Source organism: Rhinolophus sinicus, chromosome 8 (assembly GCF_057876585.1).
Source record: "Rhinolophus sinicus isolate RSI-liver-muscle chromosome 8, RSI-T2T, whole genome shotgun sequence".
In the NCBI taxonomy this organism is placed as follows: domain Eukaryota; kingdom Metazoa; phylum Chordata; class Mammalia; order Chiroptera; family Rhinolophidae; genus Rhinolophus; species Rhinolophus sinicus.
The window spans coordinates 1825671-1846671 of NC_142508.1; the positions used below are offsets into that span (position 1 = coordinate 1825671).

At 52.0% G+C, this 21001-nt stretch overlaps 1 protein-coding gene across 1 annotated transcript; it reads right to left on the reverse strand.

Annotated features, from left to right (window-relative positions):
• Positions 1-11198: 11198 nt before the first annotated feature.
• INSIG1 (insulin induced gene 1) lies at positions 11199-21001 on the reverse strand. The gene is made up of 6 exons (XM_074315060.2): positions 20863-21001; positions 19915-20352; positions 17089-17213; positions 15731-15897; positions 15322-15421; positions 11199-13065 (listed from the first exon to the last, which is right to left on the reverse strand). Exons 2-6 carry the CDS (start codon positions 20324-20326, stop codon positions 13036-13038), a joined length of 834 nt encoding a protein of 277 aa, XP_074171161.2. The 5' UTR covers positions 20327-20352; positions 20863-21001; the 3' UTR covers positions 11199-13035.

Sequence of the window (21001 nt, forward strand, 5' to 3'; positions counted from 1 at the left end):
AAGAGTCGGAGCCGCCAGCATCTGTGGCCCCTGGAGGTGATGAAGTTCACGTAGGCACAGTAGAGGCTCTGAGAAGTCCTGACGTCATTTGATGTAACCAGGCATTGTCCCTGGACTCTCATTCCCCGGTGGCATCTGTGACACCTCAGCAGCTCATGTCCCGGAACTCTGTGGGAGAATCCTGTCTTCCAACCTTGAGAAGACGTGGTCTGAGCACAAATGAACTGTGCACAGTTTTGTGACCTAATAACCAAGCAGCCTCCCTGGAAAATGGTGAAGCAGGGGTAGTTTGTCTTCCACGCCTGGGGCCTTTCCTTTTCGTCCACTTCTTCCCTGTCAGCGTCCCCTCTGCTCGACCTGCTCAGATACCTGGTGTTCCGATTCTGCCCATCATCCTTCCTCTCCTTGAAATGGTCCTTCATGACGAGAATGGAAAGCGTGTTTGTGCTAAAGTGTAACTGGCTAGCCAACTGACAGCGCTTAAACGGGGTGCGGGCAGGCAGCTCTGTGCACAGCACCCACAGGCCCTGGGATGTCTGTCTTTCAGCAGAGACCAGCCCCTATTCGCCTGAAGTCAAAGCTGTGCTCTCTAATTATAGCATTTCAAAGCCTGGAAAGCAGTTAGAGGTGTTGTTGTTATGGAAGCATTCTGCTCTCCCCAGGGTCACCTTTGGCCCAGATCCCTGGTTTGGTGATGGAGGTTTGCCCACTGGAGGGCAATGGTTTTAGAGAAAGTTTCTGTTTTCCTTCCAAATAAAATAATTACAACAAAAAATTTAAAAGTATTGGTGAAAATCTAGGAGATGGGAGAGGGAGGTTCCTGATAGCAGTTTTGATGGTGAATGTGGCACCCAGGTGTTTGGTCCAACACCAGTCTGATTGTTGCTGGGAAGGAGTTCTGTAGATGCGATTAACATTTATTAATAACCAGGAGACTCTGAGGAAAGCAGATTGCGCTTTATAACCTGGGTGGGCCTCGTCCGATCAGTTGAAGGTATTAGAGCAAAGATGTTTGCAGGGGGGAGGGTGTTGGTGTAGGAAGAGCCCTGTCAGGAAGGGTGGGCAGATGGGTGTGCCACTGCGCCCACATTCCCAGTGCCCAAGTTTGCTCTTGTGCTTCTGTGGCTGGACACGGTAGATAAGGGGCATCCGAGGCCCTGCCTTCTCAGTAGGAGAGGGGAAGCTGGGGGCTGCCCTGGGTCCCGGCAAACGCACCCCACCAGGAGCAAAAATATGCCCTTGATTCTTGCCTTTTTGTCAGTGTCCTGGGAGGCAGCGGGGGTGCGAGAGGGAGCATTGGAAGCACAAAGCAAGAGTACATGCATGCATGTATGTGTGTGTGTGCGCGCGTGTGTTTCCCATGCCAAGTGTGTGTGAGTGTGTGCACGTGTGTGTGTGTTTCCCATGCCAAGTGTGTGTGTGTGCACGTGTATGTTTCTCATGCCAAGTGTGTGTGTGTGCACGTGTGTGTGTGTTTCCCATGCCAAGTGTGTGTGTGTGCACGTGTGTGTGTGTGTGTGTGTGTTTCCCATGCCAAAAGACAGACTGTTTAATTTGGTAAGAGAACCACTCCACTTAGCGAGATTCAAAAAGTCAGACCTCTCTTTGATCTGCGTGGCCTCACTGGTGGGTCAGGTGGTGTCAGTTTCTGCACACACAGCTGGGTTGATGACTGGGATGGGTGGCCCTGGGCCACGAGGGAGGGGTCATTGGCCACAGGCAGGATACTTGTGACTGGTTCTCTGTATGCCTGAGCCACAGTGAGCGCCTCATGGAAGAATTGTACAGAGGGAATGGATTTTAAAGATTTATGCTTCCCGTGTTCTTCTCTTCACCACGTGGTTCTTTAAAACTGTCGTCCTCTAAAGGCAGTCGTAAATATCTAACAGGATCATTCTTGATTAAAATCTAATAAAAGGTGGGGGTGTCTTCCATATAAGAACACGCCATTGACCTGCGGTGGGGGAATTGCAGAGGGCACTGCGTGTCCCTATGTGGGGACCTCCTCTGTCCATCCTCTCCGAGTGTCCCACCCTCACTTCCATCCCAGGAGTCCAGGTCACCTATGCCATGTCTCTTCATTCGGGAGGCGACACCCAACTCCAAGGATGGGGATCCTGTTTTCTAGGGCCACAGTGTTCACCCCGTCTCTCCTGGGAGCAGCCGACAAGATCACATTTACCAAACAGTTTGGTTAGGATGAGGGGTGCAGCCGGCTGTCCCCCGTGTCCCACTGTGCCCGGCCTCTGTGCAGACACAGTGCCTGGCCAGCCAAGCAGGACCACGGCGGGGGTGTCCCTGGGGACGAGCTGCCAGCTCCTGGTCGTTTCCAAAAGTGAGGGTTCAGGGGTACACACGACACCTTCTGAGCTTCTCTGGGCAAGACTGTATCTGCTTTGGAGAAAGTCATTTTTGTAGTAGCGTGTTTTAGAGACAGAATGTGCATTTGAGCCTAACTAAAGCACCATGTAGGTAATATTCCATGAGGTCTTGTCCAGTGGGTTAATTGCGTTGATGTTTTGGTGCTGGAGTGTTTCCGCTATTTCATTGCTTTTAAATTGTTAAAAGCATTGAAATGACTGGTGCCCCAAATGGTTTAAGCCAGTTCCTCCCAGGGCCCAGGGGAGCCCTCACAGCCTAGGAAATGGAGTAGAGACAAATTAAATGATAATATTGCACCTGCTCAGATCTGTGCTTTAGACTCTCTTAGCGGAAAAACAGCAAATGGCTTTACCTTGCCGCTGTGTTGTTGCAAGCGTCCTCACACTTGTCCAGGTTAAAAAGAAAAAGCCACTCCCTCCCGGCCCCCCAGCCGAGCAGCAGCCTCTCCCCCCAGGGCTGCACCTGGGCCTGACTCCTCTTCCCCCGGCGGCCTGTCCTCCTCGGACAGTGGACACCCCCCTAAAAGGCTCCCTCTGTGGTTGGGGCGATGACACAGCGTGTGTGCTGGAGTCTGGCCCGCTCGGTCAGCTCACCCCGCTGTGTCTGTGTCCCTGCAGAGGGCACAGTGCATAGGCTGAAGCCACCTCCTTATAAACGGGTGTGCCATCCTGCCGGCCCTCAGTGTCCAGGCGCAGCAGGGGTGTTCTAGAAACTTCTAAAAGGAAGAAAGGTTTCTGGGGGCAAGGTGTGGTCTCTGCCACAGCCACCGAGGTGCCAGGCATTTATACTGAATGGAGCAGATGCAGATGTGCTTGCCCTCCAGCTTGTCCCCCAGCCGCCCCTGAGGGGCCATGTCTGCCACCGTCACACCCCAAACCAAACTTCCTTGGAGTGAGGTCCCGGAGTCAGGAGGGCGGGAGAGGGCTCTTCCCCTCCCTCAGACAGCTATCCCCATGACAGGCGACCCCAGCCCCTGCCCTGCTCGTCCCTCCCACCTCTCTTTTGGGCATTGGCCCTCCCAGGGCCAGGGGCTCTTCCAGGGTCGTCCCTGCTGGCCATTCCTTACTCCATCACATTTCTGCTGTCCGTCTCATGGATCGAAGACCCGGGAACAGCACCGATTAAGGAGTTAAAGGGCTAGTGATGAGCTACGTGTCACAAACTGAGCGCTTTGGCAACAGAAACGCATTGTCTCACCGTCTGGAGGCCGGAATCCGCGATCGAGGTGTCATAGGGTCGTGCTTTCTCCGGGAAGACCTGCTCCGGCCTGTCTCCTGGCGCTGGTGGTCCCTTGGCGGGCGGCCTCAGAACGGTGCTCCTCACAAGGCTTCCCCTGTGTGTGTCTTCTGGGTCCACATTCCCCCTTTTTATAAGGACACCAGTCATGTTGGATCAGGTCTCCAATTAGTAATCTCAACTAATTACGTCTGCAAGGATGGGATTTCCAAATAAGTTCCTATTCTCTGGTACTGGGGGTTGGGCATCTGCATATCAGTTTTGGGGGGACACAGTTCAACCCATAGCAAGGGTTACATCCAGGTTTGGGGGAGGTGGGGATGGGTGAGCAGGACAGGAACACTCGGGGGTTTAACTATGCTGCAAGGTTTTATTTCTTAGGGTAGGGACATGTGCACACTTTATTATTCTTTACATTTTTTATCTGTCTTAATGAGGTAAAGAATAGAAAAGTTATAAACCCACAAAAATAACCCCATAGAGGAAATGACACCAACGGCAATGGCCACCCAGTGTGTATCCTGGAGCCGATGGAAGCGTGGAGACACTCAGAATGGTGGCGAATGCTGGAACCTGAGTCCCCAGGAACCCAGGGAGTGGGCCAGCCCAGATGCGGTGGGGGTCCCGAGACCTCAGGCAGGGACAAGGGAGGACAGAGAGGAGTGTGGCCAGAGAAGAGACGAACCTGGGCTCTCTGACGCTTGTCCACTCCTGTCGGTGACCATGGGGCATCTGAGTCACGGGTACATATGAAAGCTAAGCTAGTGGGGGAGAGGCAAGTATTAACATCAGGAAAAACAAAAAGTTGCACAAGACAATAAACATCATAATACGTGAAGGGGCTTAGCTACGAACGATATTTACAGAATCATGACACTGTAACCACTATCAATTGAAGAGAAATTTTGATGTAATGTGTGGGCTGGAGGGTAGAGAAAATGTGAGTGTGCAGGAGATTCCTCCAAAGGCCAAGAAATGGCAGTTACTCACATTGCTTATCAACACAAGGAAGATTCCAGAAATAACAGCTAAAACACTTGGGAATGGCTGCGCCCCGGGCAGAAATATCAGGTGGTGGGGAGTGGCAGGGGTCGGCTGCTATTTTGTATCAAAAGCTGGAGAAACAATGTTACTTTTAAAGCGATTATGATTTTGGTAAAATAAGACAGTCCTTGGATCCTTTGACATTTTAAAAAGGTGGCTATACCCACCGTGGCGGCGTGGGCGTAGCTGGTGTGGGAGCAGGTTCCCCGCTGGGCATGAGTGCCTTTGGGCCCATTCATTTGTTGTGGTGGGTTGTGGGGGACTGTGCCACCAGGTGCCAGCAGCATGTCCCCAGTTGGGACCCTCGTCCCTGGCCTGTTGCCTGGCTCAGCATCTCGACTCCTCTTTGGGGAAGAGGTGAGGTTGTCTGCCACCCTGGTGGGGCTGGAAGGGGAAAGGTTCAGGGTGGGGAGACCCTGAGAGCGTCTGCCGTCTTCTCGGCATAGCGCTGGTCTCCTGGGCCTGGTGGGGCGGCCCCACACACCTGTGCCTCTGGCCAGAAACCCACTCTGGACCTCTCAGGGTCTGTATCTGGAGTCATGGTGTTGCTGGCACTGGTTATGTCTACAGCGAAGGTCCCTCTGGGTGGCGTGGCTTGTGGAGGCCTCAGGCAGCCTCAGTGACCCCGGAGTCTGTGGCGGGGCTTGGGGACCCTCATTCCTTTTCTCCGAGGGCCCTCCTGTTCCTAGCATCTTCTATGGCCCCACATGGCTAAGGGCGTCGGGCTCTGTCACCCTCTCCAGACCACGGATCCGTCCTTGGCTACACAGAGCAAAGCTTCCTAGTAACACAGAAGCAATGGAAGAGGAACACGAATGTGCCTGGAGGGCCTGAGTGGGTGTCGTCACCTCCCTACCCTCTGGCACCCAGGGCCCCTCCCAGTGGCCTGTGTGCGGGAAGTAGTCCCTGCCTCTTCTCTGTTTTCCTCACTAATATGATTTCCAGCTGTTTGTCCCTATGAATGGAAAAACAGGTGTACTTTTCTTCATTAATGCACCTGTTACCAAAGTGACTCATTTAAAATTCATTTGGCAGAGGGGGTAGCATCTGTTATCATTTTTACCTGGGCCCGAGGGTTCAGGGTCCTCCCTTGCTGGCTTCAGGTGATTGTGCAGAAGTGTCTTCTTTCCCTTCCCAGTTTTCAACAGCCGGCAGGAGCAGCCGGGGATTCTCCCAGGCCCATTTCCCCACCAGGTCAAACAGACGAATTTGGCAGCCAGAGACACGTGCAGGCAGGGCACACCTGGCACCCCGCCCCTTGTATGTGAGCCTTGCCAATGCCCACCACACGGAATCCTGTGTGGAGCTCGCAGCTTAAAGAAGAATCTGCTTTCCTCTTGCAACACTGGAGGTCTGAATGCTCTCTGGGCAAGGGTTCTGCAGTCCCTGGAAACCCATGGAAGGGAGAGGCAGTTGGTTATAATTGGGGTGTGAGCAGCTAGTTAAAAAAACCCCAACAGACTGTAAGGTGCTTCGGGGGTGGGGTCTGGGTGGACCCGGTGGCTATGTCCACTGCATTCTTAATTTGACCTTCTGGTGGTTTACGTTTTGGCCCCTGATGTGTCATCCCTTCCTCAGACACTCATTTTCAGCAATCTGGGCAACAAGCCCCCACGTCCCATTCCCATACCCTCACTGAATACATTGCCGCTTCAGAAAGAGAATAGATCACATACAACATTTTTTAGCATCCAAACTCCCACTGAGATCGGCCTTTAAAAAAATGTCTATAGACCCCAATTTATCTCTATTGAGGGAGAGGCCTGGGGGAGGACGCAGGTGTGGCCGTGGGCACCAGGGGGCGCCAGCACCGTTCGGTGAAAATCACAGAGCACTTTGTGGAAACCGGGAGGGAGAGTGTGTCTGCACAGGGTGTGGGCCTGGCCCAGGGCTGTGCTTTCTAGATGGGGGTGTGCAGGCCGGAGGGGCGGAAGTGGCGGAGAGATTCTTTGTACAGAAGAGGGTGGGGTAGCGGGTGGGAAGAGAGGATCTGACCGTAAATTCCTAAATTCCTAACGAGGCAGGTCAGGTGGGTAGTCACACCTCAGGCATTTTTCTTCTTGCGGTAAAAGGCTTATCTTTGCTTTAAGCAAGCCCCATCCATTGTTTCTGTGCATCCAGGTAACTGCACCTGTGAAATAAGAGTAACCACCCTCAGGAGAGCACATGATCTTGTTAACTCTCCTGTAATCCAGGTCGGCCTCACTTTCTCCCGCCTTCCTGCCGTCTTCCTGGCCCCTCCACAATCTCACATGCTTAAGGGGAACTGTTATTCCCCAGAGCACGTGAGCTCTCGCTCCCCTGCAAGGTCCTCACTGTGGCTCCAGTGGAAACTCTCTGCAGGTTTAGGCGTTTCCTACGTGGACACGGGGCAGCAGCTCCCTGCTTGACTACATTTACTTCATGTCCCTGTATTTCCGTGGGGATGTCTTTGGGGTCCCCTGGGAAGGGGCAGCTGAGGGCCAGAGGACAGGGGCTTTGGCTGCCACACCTGAGTGAGCCTGGCCAGAGGTCCCCAGGGTGGAGGTCTCCTCTGCCTGGGGCTGTCAGTGCCTTGCTTGTTTCCTGGAGTCCTTGCCCTCAGGGCCAGCTGCAGAGGGGAGACTAACTGATCTCAGCAGGAGAATTTGACACCGGGTATTGACGTTCTACCTGCTTAGTGCTGATTTGAACCTGAGCCGATTATGTTTACACAAAGACAAGCAAACTTGTCCTTGTTGACTCAGTGGAGACTTTTTGGTGTTTGGTGTTTCCCGTCTGATATACAGGCCACTTTCCCCACTCCTCTATCTGGACTAACACTTCCCTTCTCGGCTTGCCCGGGAAACAAAGTGGTTCCACACATGAGAATGACCAAACAGCAGAAATCTAGAACAATGAATCCTATAGCAAATAATTCCTGTCATTTTCAACTATCTGTAACATGGCTCGGAGGCCCAGGCCAGGACACACGTGGACAGTCTGGGTTCGGTACACTTGTACAGGAAAAGAAAGGGATTTGGGCACCGTTTTAGAAACTCTGGAAGTTCAAACGAGTGAGCAGGTAGGGTAGGACCTCTAAGAGCCCTGTTTCAGGTTCCTGGTCAGTAAAATTGTTGCAGGGAACGACAAACAAGTGGTAGATTGATTATCTCCCAGTTCTGGCGGCCAGGAGCCTGAAGTCAGGGCGTGCAGGACCACACTCCCTCTGGCGGCTGGGGAGGGGGTGTCCCAGGCCCCTCTCCTGCCTCTGTGGTCCCGGGGGCCCTGGCGTGTCTGCATGCACAGCTCCCCTTGGACGAGGACAGAAGTCCTGTGGAATCAGACCCACCTTAAGTCCTCACCTTAACTCGGTTACACCTGCAAAGACCCGATTTCCAAGTCAGGTTACCTGCAGGACTTCCACATGCCTTCTTCTGGGGCAGGGGGCGGGACGGGGGGGGGGGTGCGGACTTAGCCACTGACACCCAGGCGGGTACAGAACAGTGAGCCCTGGAGAAACGCCTCCACGAGGAAGGAGCCCCTGGACTGAAAAACAAGAGGCAACACCATTAAGAAAAGGGAGCTTTTCCCTACTTCCTTCTTACTTTGTGGAGAACCAAGGTCCTCAGGCAGTAATTATCGGATGTTCTCCGCTGACAACCAAACAACAAGTTCAGGGGTCAGATGACAAATGATAGGCTATTTCAAGTTAAAAATTGGTTTCGTGGGGCAGCCGGTTAGTTCAGTTGGTTAGAGCGCGGTGCCCATAACACCAGGGTTGCCGTTTCGATCCCCACATGGGCCACTGTGAGCTGCACCCTCCACAACTAGGTTGAAACAACTACTTGACTTGGAGCTGATGGTTCCTGGAAAAACACAAATAAATAAAAGTTTAAAAAAAAATTTGTTTCGTAATGCCTGGCTCCTGAATGTTTGGTTCCCTCCCTCCCTCCTTTCCTCTTGAATACCTGTTATGTAGAAGGATTGGGGTGACTAAGATGAAACAGGAGCAGTGGCCCCATAGACCTGCACATGGCCCTGTTGTCCCTGCTGGACTTGGACGGCTGCCATCAGGACAGGAGTCCGTTTTGCTCCCAGAACACAGAGTAATTCCTGGCACACACGGAGCGTTCGGTAACATTTTTTCTAATGTGTTTAAACGATGAGGTCTACAACTGTGAATACCTGTATCCGGGTCTCAGGAAACACAATAATTTCATTGATGAGAAACCTTCAGGCAGGGCTTTTCTGTGTGTCCCGATTTCTAGAAGGACTTGAAGCTTGTTTCTAAGCGGGGAAGATGGAATTCAGTGCAGGCCCTGCCTGATTCGGCTGTGTGAAACTTGGAGACCATCTTTCAAGTGATTTGTTGGCATGTTGACCTTTTTCCAGAGGCTTCAGCAGCTGGCTGGACGTTTGAGCAAGACATGAGTAGTGACGTGTGACAGAGTGGGAGGTGAGCCCCAGAGCGGGCCCAACAGGTCGGTGGTGTGGAGGGCTATTGATTAGCCCCTCTCGGGGCTGGCGGGAACTGGGAGCCGGTCATTAGCAGCCCGTGCTGACCTGAGAAGTCCTGTCAGGCCACTCCCCTCCCCTCGGAGTCTTTCTCAGACCTGAACTGCTCTCACTCACCCGTTCCAGTTGGGTCTTTGCAACCACTCGTGTGATCGATGTGAAATTAGGGGAAAGGGTGATGCCGGCAGTTGAAATTGGCACAGTCAGCAGGCCCCTGGGCGTGACGGAATGCCGATGGGCCCGAGCAGCCAGGTGGCACACGGGACTCAACTTGAAGGGCAGTAGCACATGTGCCGCGTGTCAGTGCATGTAGCACTGTGCCCTGAAAAGGCAGTTCTCAGGGCGGACGTGCACATGAGAAGGGAGGGTGGGCGGTGAGGGGCTGGCGTAGGCTCTGGTGACATCTGCTGAGGTAGCAGCCAGCGTGGCTGGGGCGATCCCCATGGCCCAGCCAGCCTGCCCAGCAGAGCCTGGCACCAGGGCAGTGAGGCAGAAGGGGGATTTTCTCAGTCAGCCCGCCCGTGCTTGGGAAAGCACCCAAGTGCTCCACAGCTCACTTGCACGGATGGGCACTGCGTGTGGCAGCGCCAGCATCCAAGATGGGACCTCGTCTGTGGGTGGTGAGGGGAGCACCCCGTGTCGTGTCGCTGGAAGCCTGGCCTGCACTGAGATGTGGCTGCTCTTGTGGCGGAGCCCTCCAGGCAGCAGCCCTGGGGTCTGTCCCCTGATGTGCGACCCTGACAACTGTCTAGTCTCTCGTGTACAGCAGAGTGCGCATCACGTAGGGAGAGATTTTAATTTGTTGGCCTTCCCTTGTCTCTTTTTACCACCAACATCAAGGGAATGTCTACAACTCAAGGGTGGGACACCGGGCACCAGGTGACTTGATTATATTTGACCCAAGTCTTTAGACAAATCTTCCAGAATGTTCCTCAGGTAAGATCACAGGTGACTTTGAAACTAGCTGAATGAATACCATGTCCTGTGTCCATCCCAAGTTCCTACTGGGTTTCCCCAAAAAGGAGACCAAGTCTTATATTAAGTTTTGCTCCAAAAAACGCATTAGGGCTTATGAAAAATCATGCTAGGGCTTATTTTCTGGCTAGGTCTTATTTTTGGGGAAACACGGTAGTTACTCGGTCTCCTTGTGTGAAAAGAAGGGACGAGGGACTCTGAATTACACACCCTGCCTTTAATGAAATGGGGCAATTCAATGAGCTGCTCATGGACCAGAAAAATTCCAGCAAACACTCCACTCCCCGACCTCATTCCAAATCACGGGTTTAGACTAGTTCAGTGTGGGCATGAATATCGGATCCACATAAATTGGATTAACCCGGCAAAAGTCTTCGAGTACGTGTGATGACGGAAGTGTTTGCATCACCACCTCTACCAGTTTTAACGTAAAACATGGTGTGGGAGCAGCCCATGGGATCAGGCTGTGCTGTGAAATGTGTTGGGCTGAGTATAAGCTAAGGCCTCCCCTTCCCCTTTCTTGGTTCCTTCCTTCACACACGCTTTCCCCAGCTTGGCACCGTGACCCCTGGAAGGGAGGCTCTGAGGCAGGTTCCAACTGGTGTCCACAACCCTGAGCCTGGCAGCCAGCAAAGGGCCCCTCGCAGGGCTGGCCTCACAGACCTGGGCAGTGACCAGACACACAGGCGACGTGCTGCTTGGTGACAGCACACCTTTCGAGTCACCTGGGCGACTTTCTGTCCAGCAGGCACCAGCAAAGCATGTCGCAGCCGCAGATGCTGGTGTTCTTGGGCTCGGATGGTCCGCCCTTCCCTGCGCTGTTTGCTGGGACCCCGGGGCCCCCCAGACACATATCTGGACCAGAGAAGGGGCCCTGTCACTCCAAGACTGAGGACAGCATTCCCGGGAGGGGACAGCAGGGAAGGCTAAAAGTGACTGCCACTGCATAGCACTGTCCCCCACGAGGAAACGATATACTCACGTGGGATTCTCCCAAGAGGTTACGTGGGAATTCCCTAAAGGTTGAGGAGCTATAAAATAGTTTTCCATTCTCCCTGTTAAAGAAAAACCCATAAACACAATGGTTGGTTTTGAACCTTTAATAGAAATAAAAAAATGAATGGAAAAAGAACACAATGCTGACAGCTTAGTATGATGTGAGTCTCACTGGATGTCCCCATCTGGTGTAGTGCAAATTCTGTTCACACTTTTTTACACCTTTACAAACTCAAGTCACTTTGGTTCATATACTTGCTGTAAAGAATTGGCGAAAAGTCTTCAGATTCACAGTTTTTGGCTACATTATTTCTAACAGATACAGATTTGCTTCCAGTTTAAGAGAAAGGAATACTTATTATTTGTGCAAGATCAAGTATATTTTAAAGATTCAATGACTGTTTTCAGCTAGTAACTTCCGTTTTTTCATAAAACGCTGACAACTTCATTGAAAAATCTTTGCAGCTAATCACTCATTTTCATTTTCAGAAAATGAGTAAGGGGTCATTGCAAATCTCAGAATGATCCCATTTTCTTTTAAACAAAATTCCTCTAGACCAAATTAGCTACAGTAACTTAAAATTCCTATGTGATTTCCCTCAAAACAACAAGAGCCCTGCGACAAGGATCACCACGTGACAAAAACAAGTGCACGCGTCCAAGGCTGGGCCTGCTGACGGCCGACTCCCATTCGAAGGGGTCTTCTAATCAAGCTGCTTCCACAGAATTTAAAACAAACCAGAAACACTTAAATTTCAAAATACAAAAAAAAAAAAAAAAAATCCCAATAAATTTGTAAGTAAAAATTACAAGTTTACTAAAACCCACAAAACTGGAGTATTTCAAAGGGCTCAGTGGAGGGCACGCCAACAAAGTAACTTCTCAACTGAAAGAAATTATTGCTGAATTTTGCCTCCGTGCAGCACTGAAATGAATGGAGAACCCTCTTTAACATCTTGTACGTTAAAAAAAAAATAAATATTTAAGAGACTACAAGGCTCAGATTGGTTTTCATAGACATTGCACTTGAAGTTAATGACCCAACACTTGCAAATCGGGTCTGATATGCTCTACACCATTCCAGAGACATTGCCTCACCAACATCTCTGCGTTTTCAGAAACACCGAATGTGTAATGCAGTGACACCCGTACCCCTTTCCTACAAGGCAATCACAGATTGCAGATTCCATAGGGCTGTGGGAAAAAAGTCGTCTCTATTCTGGAGTAGCAAAGAAACAACTGTGGCTCGCGAAGCACGAACTACGCGGCAGACAGGTGCTCGCTCACTCTTAGACGATTGTGGGTTCTGGGTAAGACTTCCTAATAAACACCGAGGTGGAGACCCCAGTATTTCACAGTGTAGAGCTGACCTTTTGGGGTCTCCTGCTCTCGGACTGTCTACACTGAGGTCCAAGCGGGTCCAAACAGCACAGCTGTGCTTTGCGACCTCGGTGCTGACACCTGGTACGTTTGCTGCTGCTGCTTTTCTTTTTCTACACAACCCTACCTAACAAAACAATCTTGTGGGTAAATATTCCTATGCTGCCACTCTTCACCGTGGTTAAGCACCATGAGGCCCCCTGCGGCGCCAACACAGAAGGAGAGCTGCAAGCCAGGCTTCTGCTCAAGGCTTCGACGTACGGCCGCGTGCTTGTTAGAACACCGGTGACACCGAATACTCGGCCCGGGACCCAGGCTCTGCAGGGCACATGCAGGCATGAGCACAGCCAAGGTGACATTTCAGGGCACGCAGTCACTCGTCCCACTTTGCTATTCTAAAATAGGTGATTTTTCCCCCCTGGGAGTCACTTGTACAGTCAGCCCAATGTAAATAGATTATTGAGGAAAACAGATCAGCTCGTCACAATCTGAAGCGTGGGTTTCCTCCCACATCTTGCTGTTCTTCAGAATCAGTGGGTTGAAGACTCAGTCACTGTGTGGCTTTTCAGGGACACCCTACAAGTGAAAAGACAAAAAAGAGCAAGTGAGCACTAAATGTATACATATTTTAATTGGCAATTCAGCAGACCATGAAAGGTGAGAGAGGAGACATCCGTTTGGCCAGGGTAAGATGACGGAGACAAACGTGGACAGCAGCAGCAGCAGACAAGCCCTGCCAGCCACGCTGCCACAGCCGACACAGAACTTTACGTTGACACAGCCTCTCCACACACACTTTCTTGTTGGACCTTCTCAAAACATCTGTGGCAGACCCTGCAGTTGTGACTGCTTTCCAGACCCTGCCAGGAAAATTCTCAATATAGGGCAGATGTTTCATTGACGAAGGAGCAGATCTGAAGATTGAATGACCTCCCCGAGGTCACCAGGCTACCACAGGACAGCGGAGGGGCTTCCCCTGGCCCCCCATGAGGCAATCGTGCTGGAAGGTGAAGACAAACGCAATAGGCATGCTGACAAGTCCAGTTTCTAAGGCACTGAGTGCATTCCTGGGTTTTGAGGAAGGAAATGAGTTTTCAAATTTGGAGCAGAGTAAGCCTGTTTTTGCAAATGCAATTAAATAAGAAAGCTGTTGATTTTTTTCATTTTTTTGAAGAAAGAAAATAATTAAGGATACAAGCGGAAGCAGCCTAGCTCCTCTGAAAAAGAAAATGTGTAACTTGATCTTTTTAAAGCTGCTGCTGTAGTTGTCTCCCTTTGATCGGAAGATTCTAGCACGGTGCGACTTTACGTCACTGCCTCAACTTTCTAGACTCCACAAAAGTCTGGTAAGAGAATAAACATTTCCTAAGGTTGACGACTGGGGACACACAGGCCAAACCCTGCAGAACAGGGCGCACTGGCCCCTCTGTGAGGAGGCCGGACCTCCGCGCTCCCTGGCTGAGGCTTCTTCCTGGCCTCAGGACCTTCTCCACAGTCGGGGTTCGGGCAGCAGTCGGTCCCTGATCTGACCACGCCGGTGGCTGCTAGGGGGGAAAAGCCCCCAAAACAAAAGATTCCATGAAAAACCAAAGTGAGACAGGGACAGCCAATGCTACAGGGAGTCAGTTTTCTAAAACAAACTTACTGCAAATGTAATTTTTATTCTTCAGCCTGGACATAATCTGGAGCAAATCTAATTTCCTACACTTCCAATTCTGGTCTCATGACGAGGACTTTTGGCTTCGCACAGGTATCTTCTTGCCGCAGGGGCAACGTTAATTTTAAGGTCTCTGTTCACCCACGGGAGTGGCAAGAACCATGGACAGAAGGCTCCTTATCCCAGGCTGAAGCGGACAGATGACCTGCGAGGGGGGGACTGGGTCGCCAGGCTCCAAAGCCAACTGAACTGGACAGCGAGTGGGAGAGCAGTGACTTTCCCACGAGGCGTGGCTCTCGTGAGACTCTACTGCTTTCAGGAGATTCATTTACAGATATTTTGGGGGACGGAAGACAAACAAAAGGGTGGAGACCCGCTGGCACAAAAAAAATGTCCTGTTTTAAAGATACCACACAAGGGACCAAGATAAGTTTCCTGAAAAAGCTCCAGAGTTTATCTCTGAAATCAATGGCCTTTCTAAGACACTAGTTTCTTTTTTTAGCTCATTTTATTTAAGCCCTGGAGTCAAAGTGAACTTGAAATAACAGTTAGATGCCCACATTTAATTTTCTCTTAGTAAAGGGTTCAAATGCCAATTTTCAACAACCAGAAAGTGCGATTTCCCTGACGTCATCCGCTCTCCTGGCTCTCCGAACCTGGCTCTGTGCCAGGCAGGGCACGTTTCTTTCTCCTTCAGTAAAGACAGGGCAGTGCTCAGGCAGGGTTCCACCTGTTCCTGTGGGCAGTGCCCTCTAGCCAAGCCCCGACCTGGCACATGCAGGGTCTCTGCAGCCTCAGGCCTCTGCCACGCTTTCCCTAGTGTCACCTGCACCTGTCAAGGGAGGGAGGACACTCACGATAAAGCACCCACTGCAGCCGTCTCAGTAACCACTTCTCTGCTATTACTACAGTAGCTGGAAGGCCCAAGAGCTGCTGGCTTCCTAGATCTCATTATGGGTTTACAAACGTCCAAATCTGATGATTCAGCAAAGAACGACCTGGGTATCATTACCTGTTTTGTTTTGTTTTTTCTTAAACATCCGCTTTTCTCAATAATGGTTGCTGCCGAGTCTCAACTAGACATTTATCAACACAAATGATAACGTATGACATAAAGCAACGCTATCAAACTAAGAAACTACAGAGTTAGGAGTGAATGTGACAATTTTACGTACCATAGCCAGCTGTCGTCCTATGTTCCCTACTGTTACACCTCCTGAGAAGAAGATACATGGCAGCCAGGAGCGGATGTACAGGAAGTCGGGGGATGTGTACCTGCAGAAAGAGAAGGGACCTCCGGGTGAGTCTGCTTGCCGGGGACACCAGTGCACACTAACCATGAAATACTGCGCGATGTTAATATCTCAACACTCTTTTTCTGCTCCTGTTGAGTGTCCCTTTACATTAAATTGTCGATGGGGCATTTTAAACATGCGAATCAACAACAAGCCTCATTCTTGAGAATTTCATGCCTATGTCTGTGGCGTGTGTGTATAAATGAAACCTGAAGGTCTCAGCGAAGTAGGCGTGCTTCGTCAGAGTTAAGTGGCAGCCTGTGCGGGGCTGCGGGGGCAGCGCGCTTACTGATAGACGCCGTTGTACACCAGCAGCTGCGTGATCAGAGTGGCGAGGAACGCGATTGTGATCCCAAGCCCGAGGCCACTCCTCGAACGGTCAAACGTCCACCAAAGGCCCAAGGACAGGGCTGCCAACGTCAAGGAGAGCTGAACGTTATTGGCAAAATCCAGTTTCTGGTGATGCAAATGTTAAGGAACATTTAACAATGTTTAATAGCATCCAACATACAAACCCCCAGGAACTCCATCGGTGTGTTTACTGTCACCCCCTACATCGTGCTCCAGCCACAAGAACTGCCCGGTGAGCTCACAAAGGATTGTGGGAGATGAGGGCCCCGTGCTCAAGACGACCCGAAACTTCTCTGGATCAAAGGGTTAAACACGCAGCTTGATGAGCAAACTTCCTGAAAGCCAGGTGTAAAATTCTGCCAGCATTTCGACCCCAAAGCAACCTATCTGCTGGTAAGTCATCTCTCGGCCTGTTTTTATGTCTCATTTTCATTAGTAACCGGAGCCACACGTGTGCTCTTCTCCCCACGTGTGCACGAAGACGCGCTTCACAATGGTGTCACCGTCTCACACTTTCAGTCTGTGGAGACACACAGCTGGCTTTCATGGCAGCACCGCTCATCAACCAGTGACAAGACAGATTTGTCAGAGGAAGAGATCTTATAATACTCCCTTTTAGGGACCTTCTTGTCCTTAAAATTGGGGTAGAATTTGAAAGTAACATCTAGTTGTGCTAAGAAACCCCCCGATCTTCCGAGACGTGGGTACTGTGAACCTTGCTCTTGAGTGGACTTCTGTGCACACACAGCAGATTCTGTGTGACACGGTCCATCTGAGGGCACCAGGACCTAGGGACCTGGTGTTAAGAACCCTGTTCCAGAGGACACCCGTTTGGACTGGGCCTGGAGCTTCTGTGCTCACAGCCAGGGCGAGGGCAGAGAAGCAGAGACAGGCCTCTCCTCTGCCTCCTGGAAGTGGCCCAGGCTGTGACCCTCTCACCACTTGTCACTGGGCTGCAGGAACCCGGTCTACAATGGAAGGACATAGGTAGAAACATAAAAGGGAACTTACAGAACAAACTCCAAGGAAGCCAAAGCCACGGCCTGACAGAGGAGCGTGAGGAGGCCACTCTGCTCCTCCTGTTATAGTCACTGTTCCCCAAAATGAGCTGGAAGGGCTCCAAGGACCATGTGCAAACTCCCACCAAGTGTAAACTAAGAAATCAGCTTTAAAATAAGACACTTGGAAGAAGATGGTTCAACTAACCTAAGAGATAACATATGCTCATTAAAAGCAACGGAGTGCTTCAACCTAGGACCCCAGGAAACGCTCCGGATGGCACGGCCTGAAGGATACGGCACTGGCGTGGTTGATGCCCACGAAAACAGCTACACAGCGTATGACGCTGGCCCACTCCCTCTTAAACTTGTGGGGCTCCCCAAGGTGACTGTCAATGCAGGGGTACAGCAAGCCGACGACGGCTGTGAAAACAAGAAAAGATACCAGCGTCAGGATGGACCAGCTGAAAATGACACAGTCCCACATGACAGTTATTAACACATTATGCAAACCAGTCCTTCTAGAAAGTTTATCCACGATAACATGATACTGAAATGAAGCCTCATTTTATAGTTGTTCTTCTTGAGTACAAACAAACAAAAAAAAATCAGTTTTGAGACATTTAAAACAAAACCACTGTTCTTTGGTTTAGCTAAACACAGATGCGAGTTGAGCAGGGCGTAGCCACGTGGCCCCAGAGTGAAAACTAGTTAAAGGCCGGCTTCTGTTTCATCAGTGTGATTCCCATTTACAATGAAGGAGGTAAACTCCCAGGAGCAATTCTGAGGCCACATGTCACATCACAAGTTCCATCCCTCCCTTACTCGGCCAGCACTGATGCTGGCACATTTATGCTGGCCTGACTGACATCTGGGTCATGGAGGCCATGTGCCCAGAGGGTGGCTTAAATTCGATGGTGAGGGGGGTACAGCCCTTACTCTAGGAGACCATGAGCAGCACTGTGCATCACCCCTGTGACAATGCTGTGACAGGACAACCAGGCTGAACCATCCCTGCGAGGCCAGACCTGGCCTGCGGGGGAGTGTGGGACCGGGCACAGACGGCCAGGCCTCTGCTCCCAGTTCACTGTGATGGGACCTGGCTCTCATGTTTGTTTCCTCATATGTGAAGTAACTAGAAGACGGGAGGGGGAGCTCACTGTGGTCTGAACAGTCAGGAAGTTTTACAGACACAGAACTGTAAAGCCTGAGAGAGTAAATGAGAATTCAGACAGGGAGAAGGCGTGGCACGCCAGGAGAGAAGCAAATGGAAAAGAGTAAGGCACGAACGGACAAAGTGCGTGGTGACCTGTGGGGATACAGGGCCCTGGGACCCGACAGTGGGACCAAGGTTCCCACATGACGTCACCCAGTACAGAGGCTCGAAAGCCTGGCAGAAGTCCCACCTTGGTGACCGATAGAAGAGGTAACTATTTTAGGCTCTTGAACAGAGAAACAAGAAACAGTTGTAGCCACACATTCAAATGAAAATTTTCATTTCAGTTTCATATTACAGTTCATCAAGCTCTAACTTTGGAGTTTTGAAAAATGGAACCCCACATTCTATAACTTACTTCACTATAACTTAACCTTACCTTTGAAGGCTGAAAGCTAAGTAGGTGAACTTAAACTGTGAAATGTTTCCCTTATGCTCTTGGCTGATGGTGAAAAAAAAGTAGGGTGTGAGAAACCGTGTTTCAGATATTCCTGGAATTTCCTGAAGCTCCCATTACAAATAAAGCCTAAACTAAGTGTTTCATTTTTAAGATCAAGTTTTTGATTCAAAGAAAGAAACTATAGGGCCAAATGTGTATGAAAAATAGAATTCTGCATCCAGATCTATTTCTCAGAAAGGATGTTGACAGTATAGACATATACTTCAAGGGCTCAGAAAAACAAAGCAGGACCAAAGCTTTCTGAGGACAAAATGAAGACAGTCTACCCTGCTCAGTAACCACAGTGCCCCCATGACATGTCCTGGCCACAACTCACAGCTCTCCCCTTCCTGCTGTTTTAAGTGAGTGCTGAGAAGGTGGTGTGTCCCTACGGGGCAGGGGACACACCTACACTCCAGGAACACAGCATGCAGAGTTATGCAAGTGGCCCTGCAGGTCATTAGCTGTGTCCCTTGGACACAGTTGCAGAACCTGTGATTCAGTTTCCACATCTGTAAAATGGAGCTATGGTGGGGCACTGCTGTCTAAGGAATAAACAAAACAACAGTCAGCAGTCCAGAAACGTAAGCTGCAAAGCCAGTGGCACTATCATCATGAGTTGTTCTGCCCGTCGGACCATGGGATGGATGCTCAGGGCTGGTGTCCTCACTCTGAATTTCCACAGCTGGTAGAGGTAGCAGACAGATGCTTGTTGACCAACAAATGCTGTGTGACTAGAGAAGTCTTACATGATCTTCTGGGCAGAGATCAATTCAGCATTTTTATCAAACCAGCTAAATACCCAAGAAATTCTTCTAAAAAGGGACAACCCTCCAGCCCACAGTTTACACTAAGCCTGTGTTATGTTTCCTGGCACCTCTGAGACCAGCTAGGAACACTCACACCTCCACTGCGGACGAGGGACGAGGGGTTACTCATCCTAACAGTTCTGGGAGAAGGCCTGGCTTTGGCCCTGCTTGCTCACTAGGCCACTGGGCAGAAGGAAGTGGAGAGGCTGCTCCCTGGCAACGTCTCTGCCCACTCTGCCCACGTGATGGGTTTGTTTTCAGTTACCCAGCAGTGTAGCATGTTCACTGGGGCAGCCAATAGCGGCCCAGGGCCTCTGCTCACCAGTTCTGCAGGCGGCCAATCGTGGCAGCTGGCTCAGCATGACAGGTGCGGAGCCGCAACACTGCCCTCAGTGCCAGGGCAGTAAGGACCTGGCCAGCCGGGCACTGAGGCAGGAGCAGCCCGTTTTCTCCCCACCTCATCTCCATCACCCAGCTTCCTCCAACGCCCAGAGGCTAGCACTTGGGGCTTCGGTGTCCTCTCCACCCCACTGCTTCCCTAAGTACCAACACTGGAGAGATGCACACTCTTCCTCTGTGGATGGCTCCATGTTCAAACAAACGTGTCTCATAGGCTGAGGAATGGTTTTGATCAAACAAGCACCTTTCATTTCTACTCACCAGCTGCTGTCCCACAACAGGGAGGAACCCACCAGGCGGAAGAGAAGATGGTGGCAATCACCTCCTCGGGGAACAGGGTGACATTCCTCTGCACCTGCAGCAGGTTGAGCACTAGGGCTAGGACGACCCCCACGGAGAAAAGCACCAGGCTTCTCTGCACCAGGTGGTGGTGCCAGGTGATGGCGTGGCTGCTGCCCTCAGTGCGGCCCCCAGCACCGGTGCTCCGAAGCCCACGCGAGGGGTCCGTGCCCGGGGCGCTGTGGGCCACCAGCAGGGAAGGCCCAGACACTGACGAGGTGATCATCTCCCCTACTTTGGCCGCCAGCCCTCCGGCCCCGGCTCCGGGGGAGCCTCGGTGCCTGGCGCGCTTAGCACAGGAACAGCTCCAGCAGTGGTCGTGCAGTCTGGGCATCAGTCCCCGGAGTCTGACAGGCTTTCCTAGAAGGAGGAGGACGGGAAGGCGGGATCAAGACCAAGTTCATTTACAAGGAGCAGGGCAGGCCCAGGAGTCAGTCCGTCCATCCCGGGAGGGAGCGGGGCGCGCAGCCCACAGCGCGGCACCGGGCGAGGCGCCGGCCAGGACAGCGTCCCCGCCGCAGGGGGATGGACGCGCGGTGCTGCCAGCGGCCGGGCGGTGTGGGCGCCCCGCGCTGCACGACCCTCTGCACACGCCGAGGTGCCGGCCTCCGGCCCCGAAGTTCCCCGGACCCCGTCCGTCTGCAGGGCGCCCGGGACAAGTCACTGGGGTCCTCCGGGCGGAGGGGGCCGGCGGCCCGGCCAACCCAGGGTCGGGGGTGCAGCTCGCATCCCGCGGCTGCGGTCGGGGTCGGTGCCGCAGACCCCGGTGGAAGGCGGTCTCGCCCCGGGAAAGGGGGTGACCGCGGCGTGTGGGTCGCGCCCGGACCCCCGCCATTCCCGGCCCCGGGGTCCCCGCCGCGCCCGGCGTACCTGGCCGGGGGCGCCCGCCCGCGGGATCGCCGAGGGAGGAAGTGCCGGAGCAGGTAACGGAGGAGGATCTCGGCCCCGACCGCCTTGAGCCGGGCCCGCGGGGCCCGATGCGCCGCGCAGTTTATAAGGCGGGCGGCCG